At 42.6% G+C, this 8,585-nt stretch overlaps 1 protein-coding gene across 1 annotated transcript in view; it reads right to left on the bottom strand.

Annotated features, from left to right (window-relative positions):
- Window positions 1–2,016: 2,016 nt before the first annotated feature.
- DYNC1LI2 (dynein cytoplasmic 1 light intermediate chain 2) overlaps window positions 2,017–8,585 on the bottom strand; it is a gene marked incomplete at its 5' end in the record, with an annotated part of 27,778 nt that continues 21,209 nt past the window's right edge. Inside the window, 5 exon segments of the mRNA XM_027774618.1 lie at window positions 2,017–3,844; window positions 4,899–4,966; window positions 6,521–6,637; window positions 7,423–7,540; window positions 7,934–7,975. Coding sequence (XP_027630419.1) covers window positions 3,815–3,844; window positions 4,899–4,966; window positions 6,521–6,637; window positions 7,423–7,540; window positions 7,934–7,975 — 375 coding nt within the window.

The raw sequence follows: 8,585 nt of genomic DNA on the forward strand, positions 1-8,585 counted from the left end.
TCAAACCGAGCATCACCAACCTGATGTGACACACTGGAACACACACAGCTTTACTTAGGAAGAATGCGGCATTCTTGCAAAAACCATGAGGAAACAAGCAGACACATCCAAAATGTGAGACTTCCCATAAGACAATGGGCCTGGACTCATCTTACATACTGAAGAGTAAAACTACCCTGATGTTTAAAACTTATTTTAAACGAGGGGGAAAAGTGTGTGTGCGTGCACATATACGTGTACAAATATATATGGAGAAAAAGGTGAAGGCAAGATGGAGAGAGAGGAGGAGAAAAGGAAAGAAAAGTATGTATGACAAAAGGTTGGAAATTGGTAAGCTGGGCCAGCCGGTTGCACTGTGGTTAAGGCAGCTGGATCCCACATAGCTGACTGCAGTTTGAATCCTGGACCCCCATAGCTTGAAACCATGCCAGGCACATGTGCTTCAGATCCCAAGAGGAAAGTGGAGGAAAAGGAACTGTGGCATGGCCAGCACCCCCAAGGGGATAGTTTCTCACTCTCTGTCTCTTCCCCCTCTTCCAGTGAGTATATGTTCCCTATGATAAATAAATTAAAAAAAAAAAGTTGTTTTTTAAAAATTGGTGGACCTATGTAAAAGAATATAGTTGTTCAAAACACTTTCAAATTTCCTGTAGATTTATAATTGTTCAAAATTAAAAACTGGAGAGGGGCCAGCAGGTGGCATAGTGGTTGAGGGCACTGGACTCCCACATAGCCAACTGCAGTTCTAGTCCCAGATCTAGTGGCTTTCTTTCTCGCTCTCTCTCTCCCTCACTCACTTACTCTCACCTTGTCCCTCTCTGGTCAAATCTAAATAAGTAAAAAAATAAAGTAAAATAATTGTTTTAAAAAATAAAAATTAAAGATTGGAGAGAAAATTTGTCAACTTCATAAAATAACATTCATGGGACCAGCAAATGGCAAAATGGTTATGTCACTGGACTCCCACGTAGTTGACCGCAGTTCAAGTCCTGGACCTGTGGCTTAAACTCATGCCAGGTGCATGTGCGTGCATGCTCAAAATCCCAAAAGAAGGATGGAGGAGAAGGGATTGCCGCATGGCCATCCCCCCCCAAGGGGTGATTTCTCACTTTCTGTCTCTCTAGCAAGCGTACACACCCTAGAGCATTAAAACAAAAACAAAACTCTCTTAAACAAACAAACAAACAAACAAAACCCATTCAGGCCAGCCTGTGGAGTGCTGGTGAAGGTCACTGGATTCCACCTGGCTCACTGCATGATCAAATCCCTGGCCTGGGGCTTGAGAAACACACTAGGCAGATGTATGTGTGTGACCAAAATTCCAAAAGGAAGGAGAAATGAAGAAGGGATTGTGGTGTGACCACTCCCCATGGCTCTGAGGGGGTACTTTCTCACTATCCCCCTTTTTTCAACAAGCACATGTACCCTCTAGCAAATTAAAAAAAAAAAAAAATTCAACACGCATTAAGCAAGTGTAATAATCAGAAACCCAATTCATACTCAGGACGCTGAAGCAGGATTGCAAACTCCTATCCAGCATGGGCAACATAGTAAGACTGTCTGCAAGAGCCAGGTGTGGTGGCACACACTGTAGCCCCAGCTACTTGGGGTGCTGAGGCAGGAGGGTAGTGACACAGTGAAACCATGTCTTTAAACAAAATATATTTGAGTTTCTTGAGTTTCCGTGCCCTATTTAAATAACTGAAAATTCTCTATGAATCTTCAATGCTTTTAAATTAGCTAAACAAAAATCACTCACCCCAATTCAGACAGTGAAAAATGTATCCAAGAGACAAGAAAATATGTTAGATAACTCAAGAACTCAACTACATTCTGCCCGCAGCCACGATCTTTAAAACATGGCTTTAAAATGTTTTTCTTTATCAGAACTTCTGATACATTTCAAGTGGAAAAGGGATACAATTTTAGCTAGACAAGCAGGTATCCCAGAATGAGTAGCGGACAATGACTGTATCACCAATGGGATGATTTACTATAAAGAAAGTCACCAAAAAGTTGTAAGCAGTCTGGATTCATGTTTATTGAAGCCAGTAATTAGAGACATCTTTTTTTTTCCAGCACTAGAAAGCAAGGTTCCACATGACTGCATACTGCACCCAGATAGAGCCACACCCCTGAACTAAGTCTGGTGGGGATACTCTGCAGTCCTAATTTTAAGTTAAAAACATCAATAAACTTAGTATACAGACGACAGTGAACTTTCACTTACAGCATAAACATTGTTAAGGTCATGATGTACAGAGCAGTCACTTTCAATTTTGTTAAATTAATAAAACACGACAATGTCTTCAGTTTAAATACTGATTTTAAAATGCCAATCCACAAAAAGTGCAAACAAAATAAAATAATCTAGCAGCACACCTGTTGCATTTTTAGGAAGACCAATTCATGGCCTTTACCTCAGCCATTATCTTTAAGGTTGGGCTTATTTTTCTTTGATTTTTTTCCATTTTAAAGACAAACAGCAGATGTATAGCCACTATAATGTGTATAAATAATCATAAAGTTGTCTTTTAGAGTCTACCATACATGTGTATTTTGCAAATAAAATGAATTTTACTTCATTAAGTAAAGGCTGTTTATTATTTGGCCTTTGGTTCCAATGCTTGAAAACCCCAAAATAACAAAAAACATCTTCCCTCTCCCCGCCCCCCAGTAACAACTTGCAGCTCCCCAAAGTTGGTAGACTTTGGCAACCACTGAGCACATGAAGCTATTAATCAGTTTCTTTTGATACTAGGAGCATCCACTTGTCATGAGAACTACAAGTGGTCTCCAAGAAACCTTCCTTCATAAGACAGGTGTCTCAGCATTTCATCAGTTTCAGTACTTCTTACATTGACACAAAAAGTGCTTATTAGTTCAAATGATAAAAAAATGAAAGTCAAAGTTTTGCACTAAAATGGAAGATCACACTGTATCCCTCATAGGCACATGTGCCTTTCCAAGAATTCCTTCTTGTTTCTGAGCTCTTTCATTTTGCCCCAGCTACTAGAGAGGCATGACGTGACCCACTTTCGGTGTGGCCACAAGCTGTTTGGCATCTATTGGTCACTACACCACAGCTGTCTTTCCACAGTCAGTTTGCTGTCATTACCTAGACAACCTGGTCATTGGAAGCCACAATACATTTTTTTAAAAAAAGAAAATAAAACCCGAATTTTAAAAAAAGGAAAAAAGTATATTTCAACAATAAAACTGGCACAAGAAACATTTTTGTGTGTCAGAAAGGCAAGTAAATACTCAGCTTTCTCCTCAACAGTGTTCAGACCTTTACAAAAGCAATTCAAGACAGTCTCTAAGGAGCCTGGTTATATAACATAGGATATTAAGTTACACCCAGTCCTACATTAGTGGTCAGTCGAATCTGGTATGTAAAAGTAATGACATTAGGGAAGTTATGCCCAGACACAGTACAACAAACATTCATATAAAAAAAGTAAACACCACGTAAGTGAACTGTGGTTTTTTTCCCTTGGTTTGACAACAAAGTTTATACATTAAGTTCATGGTAGTGTTTGCATTTAAATGCTCTGTCATACATAAAATTAAAAGTGCCATTTCAAAACCCACAGAAGTCATTTCTAGGATGGTGGTGACATGACAATGTGCATGAATTTGCCCTAAATGGGAAGACATCTGCAATTCTTATTTTCATAAGAAAAAAATGCTACATTTTATGAAAAACACAAGAGAAAAGTATCCTTTCCATTTTCAGAATAAAACATTCACACTTATCTGTCCATCTGATAGCACTGATCAGACCAGGGAGCCAGGACAAGACCGTTTTGCATCAGTGGAACTCCGTGTAGGTCTCCACGGACTGTAAGGCAGGGATTGGTGCAACCAATTAACCAGAGTGCAATCACTTTTAAAACCGCCCCCGAACTTTCTGTAGTATAATGCATTATGGTAAAATGAGAGATTGATCACCCATTTGCTATTAGGAGGCCAGGCTGTGGTGGTTTAAAAAAAATAATAAAAAATAAAGCAGGAGCTATTTAGAAAACACAATTTAAAGTAAACTAATTGTGTAACTGCTGTGACCACGCCCCAGTGACTGCCTGCCCCACGATGCACATGCGTGGAGCCCAGCACCTTCCACGGCACAGGGCCTGAGCCAAGCGCATGGGTCCTGGGCAACAGATATCTTCCCCACTCCTGTGTTAGCGCCACCTGATCCAGGAACCCTCCACTCTTTAACGTGTCTTTCGTAAGTTAAGGATGCATTCAGAACAAGTCTAATTCCCATTTTGCTTAGTGTTTAATTTGGAAATGCTTCTAATTTTAAGTCTTAGACAATGATTATTCGACTTCTACCGAACACACAGTATTCACTAACACTGCTCATCTGCTCCGTCCTCCACCTCCCTCGACGTCCAGCTTCCCCACCATCGCTTCGCTCAGTCCTCCTTCTAGTCTTTCTCTTCCCTGGACTTGCTGCTACTCAATCTGCTTCCCAAGAGCAAGTGAATTTGCTAACACGCAACTGGTCAGACTAACCACCATCTGATCAATGATTTCCTGGTCGCATTTGCTCCACCCTGATACAAAGTGGGCCCCCTCTCTCATTCTTCCTTGCCCTCCACAAGAAGCCCATCTGCGCTTGCTTCCCATGAAAGCCACATGCCTGAGAGTCCACGGGTATCCTTCCAAGGGGTCTGACACATAACCTTCCTAAATGTGCATTTCACACTCGGACAAGCCAATGAAGTTTTTTTTTAAAAGTTCATCTCCCCTGCCCCAAAAACTGATAGCATGTGCCATGTCAGAAAAATCCTGGTCTTAGCAGATCAATTTACATAGTTATTTGGTCATTTGACATATGCACTTTTTAAGGAGGATCAGGCTTCATTTTCTGGTGAAGAGTTTGTTACCATGGAGTCTGGTTTTCGAGTCATTCTATCCAGTTCTTCCTGAACATTTGACAACACAGTCTTTTGTCCTTTAAAAAATAAAAAGCAAAACAAAAAAATAAAACAGTGATGTGAGAATACACAAGAGTTTTTAAAAGGAACATTTACAATTACACAGGCCCCTGTAATAATTTATGATGACATAACCTCAATGAGGAAAGTTTTTTCACTGATTAATGAATATGAGGCAAAAGACCCTATTTCAGCCCTTCTTAATTACTGCTCTCCTAACTACATGTCTGACCCCTGGTGGGGGGTCTTTGTCAAACAGTACAATCTTTCTAAAAACCCTCTCACCACCCCACGCCCTGAGCACTCTCTCTAAAGGTGGTATGTAAGTTTCAGCTGGCAGCAGACTTTCTTTGCCCCAGAAGGAACAGTGTTTTAAGTTTTGTTTCTAATTACCACACTCTAGACTCACACAGCCTGAAAATAAGAATGTAAGACTAAGGCTAGACAGTCCTACCCTCACAAAGTCAGTGCTCATGTTTCCCAGTACTGAAATACTGGAGACAACCTCTATTTCTAGGGAATACACCAGTCCATGGCCTGAGCCACCAGACCAGACTCTGAGTCTCTAAGAACTGGAGCCACTGGAGGCCCTGCTGCCCTGAGGATGGAGTGCTCTCTGGAAGGTTTCCTCTGCCCCGGAAATATCAACTAGGGAGAGCATGTATCGCAGCCCATGAAAAATTAAAAGCAAAGACACTTAAAATGTCCTCTAGCTTCCTAAGAAAATGTGTAAGGGTCTTTTATTTTAAAGACCTCCAAAACATAGATATGCCCTACCAACCCACATGGAAGGACAGTGGATGGGCTGCCACAGAGAAGTGTGACAAGAGGACACACATAGGGAGACTCCCTCTAGTGAGACTGTGACAGTTCACAGGTTCCAGCACATGGCAAGAGGGGGACAATAAAATGAACAAAAGTCCTTATAAAGCATCACAGTAAAATGAAGTAGAACAAATAAATTGTCCATACTCCCCAAGACCATGACCTCCAAGAGAGGGAATTACACTAGGGTCATCATGTACCCTATTTAGGTTCTACTTCAACTCATCCAAAAGTCAGTTCCTGATAATCTGAATGTAAATATATCCCACCTTTTAAAAAAGTTCGTTTATTTCTTCATTGGGGTGGAGACAGAGAAGAGAAACAGAGAGGGAGAAAGAGAAACACCCCAACTGGATCTTTACACCATGATCTGCCCCAAGCCTCAGCCAGTCAGGATCACAGGCATGTGTGCCTGCACCCAGAGTGTACGAGACAGCCTCTGGACATGAACCTGGGACCTCCCATGTGGGCCCAGCATCACAAAGTACAGTGTTACTGCTGCACCAGCACTGCCAGCCCCATGCATCCCGCTTTAAATAAGCTGAGGAAGCCAGCACGGTGGTAGAGTAATTCCACTGAAAGCACAGCACACCGCTCAGTATGGAACAGAAATCTGCTTCCCCGCTTAGCCATTCAGAATACCGAGGGCCCACGGCTCAGTGAAAGCAGACACTTCTGTTCACCTCCCCATCCTTCCAGCAAAGCTCAACCACAAGGGTCACAGGTCTCCAAAGGTCCTTCTGTACCTGACTTCTTGGCTGTGCTCTGCACCCCACCAGCACCAGGACTTCCAGGAGAGCCTGTTTTTTTACTCAACAGGCTGTTGAAGAAGCTGGCCAATACCCCTTCACTTGCTGCATTATCTAAAGAAACATTAAGAAAAACAACATCACACAAACTGGATGACTTGAACAGCAGCAACAAAAAAACCATTAGCCATTTGGAGTGTTATTTTTCTAGGATACTGATAGCATTCATTTACTATGATTCTTCACATACTGCCAGTGCTGCAGCTAACTGTGCGTTAGCATAATCACTAAGTGGAAACACAGTTACATTCTCCGCCAGTTCAGGGGCATAACAGACAACTCAGGTTCCACATCACCTCTCTCCATGCACAGCAATGGTCTGCAAAGTTTGATAGCTCTGCAAACCAACTGTGAAAAGCTCACACCATGATAAAAGATGCCCATGAAACATGTAAAAATTAAACATAACTTTGACTTGACAGTTTTATTGCAGCCATTATATTTGGGTATCACCAAGTCGTGGAATGATGGCTACTTAATTGAACTTGATGAGAAAATAAGGGGGGAAAAATCTCACAACTTGTAAATAGTAAAGATACAAACAAAATGAGAATTAAAAGCACAGATTCAAAATTCACAATTCAAAGTAACTTCCTACTTTGTATTCTGCTCTGAAGGAATCTGCAGGGCTTGAGGTCTCACAGAAAGCCAGGAGCCTGGGCCACTGATTCCAACAATGAACGCCTCCCCTCTGGGAGATGGGAAGTGGAAGGCAGCCCTTCCTCAGGAAGAAAGCAGCTCAGCTTTCATGGGGCTCCCCTTTATGGTCCCAGCTACTAGGCCCAACAGGGCTACTAGGCCTTGGACTAACACACCCTCCACGGAGACAGCATACGTACTTTTGATGTTTGGATCCGGCTTCTTTACTGACGTGCCTGGGGAGGCACTAGGCACACTGGCTGGCCCTCCCCGGCCCTGGGTCCTTGGAGAGCCGGAGGGTCCTCTTGCAGGGGATTCCTAAGTCCAAAACCAGCCCAGATCACACATAGATACAGAAATAATAAAAAATACATATTCCAAAAAAATACATGCTCCTGCAGGGTACTTTTCAGTCTAGCAAGCAGGACTGGGAATTTGCTCCCAAGCCCAGTCCTCTTTCAGACCTCAGTTTCTCCTTAGAGAGGATACCAAGATAACAAAGCCAGCTCATTCTTAACTCCCAGAGTTGTAGTCCTTCACCGACATTTCCTCAGTTTCTACTACGTTCTGGCCGTGGGCCTTTTAGGGAGACCAAATTCCCTTGGAAATACAAAAGCCCACATAAATGTAAGCTCTCACAAATAATGGCATAAAGTTTGAAGTCACCCACGACTCTGTGCCCTGACCCTCTGTTTAGTGTTAGGTACTCACGGAGGCTCTCGTGGGCGTGGCTGGCTGCTTGGCAAGGAGTGACTGCAAAGAGAGGGACAAACTGGCCATTAACCAAGGCCTGCAGAGTGCACTGAAGGTCTGGAGAAAAGCTCACTCAACTATTCCACTAGATGGCAGCACTAACAACCACCAAGACCTAAGTTTTACACTACAAATGCAAGACATTTAAATAGAACAGTTCAGTACATGGTGAAAAAAGCACTCCAAGCAATCAGTTTTGAAGTTAAGCAAGCAAGCAGAGCAGAAAGGAGGAATAGGTGGAACCATCAAACCCCCTGCTGACCTGCCTGTACTATCAGGCAGACCCATGACATACTTAACCCAGTCTGGGTAAAAGAGAATGTAAGCCTGGGTTTTAGTTTTAAATTGTTGGCTTGGGGACACCTGCCTCTCCTCATGTATGAAAAGGGGATTACCTGCCTCCATGCACAGGGCAGTGTGGGGCTACACACACTGAATTTCCATTATTCTGAAATACTGGAAGTGAGGTCAGGTCACCTGGTAAACTGTCAACCTGAAAATACTATGCCAGAAAACAGGCACTTAAAAGACACTAAGCCTATCCCTAATGAAGACTCTACAAGGCAAGCAGATGGTCTGACCCCTACAAACCCTAGAAATAAGAGGGAAA

The sequence above is a fragment of the Tupaia chinensis genome, unplaced genomic scaffold (assembly GCF_000334495.1).
Source record: "Tupaia chinensis unplaced genomic scaffold, TupChi_1.0 Scaffold000463_1, whole genome shotgun sequence".
Classification (NCBI taxonomy): domain Eukaryota; kingdom Metazoa; phylum Chordata; class Mammalia; order Scandentia; family Tupaiidae; genus Tupaia; species Tupaia belangeri.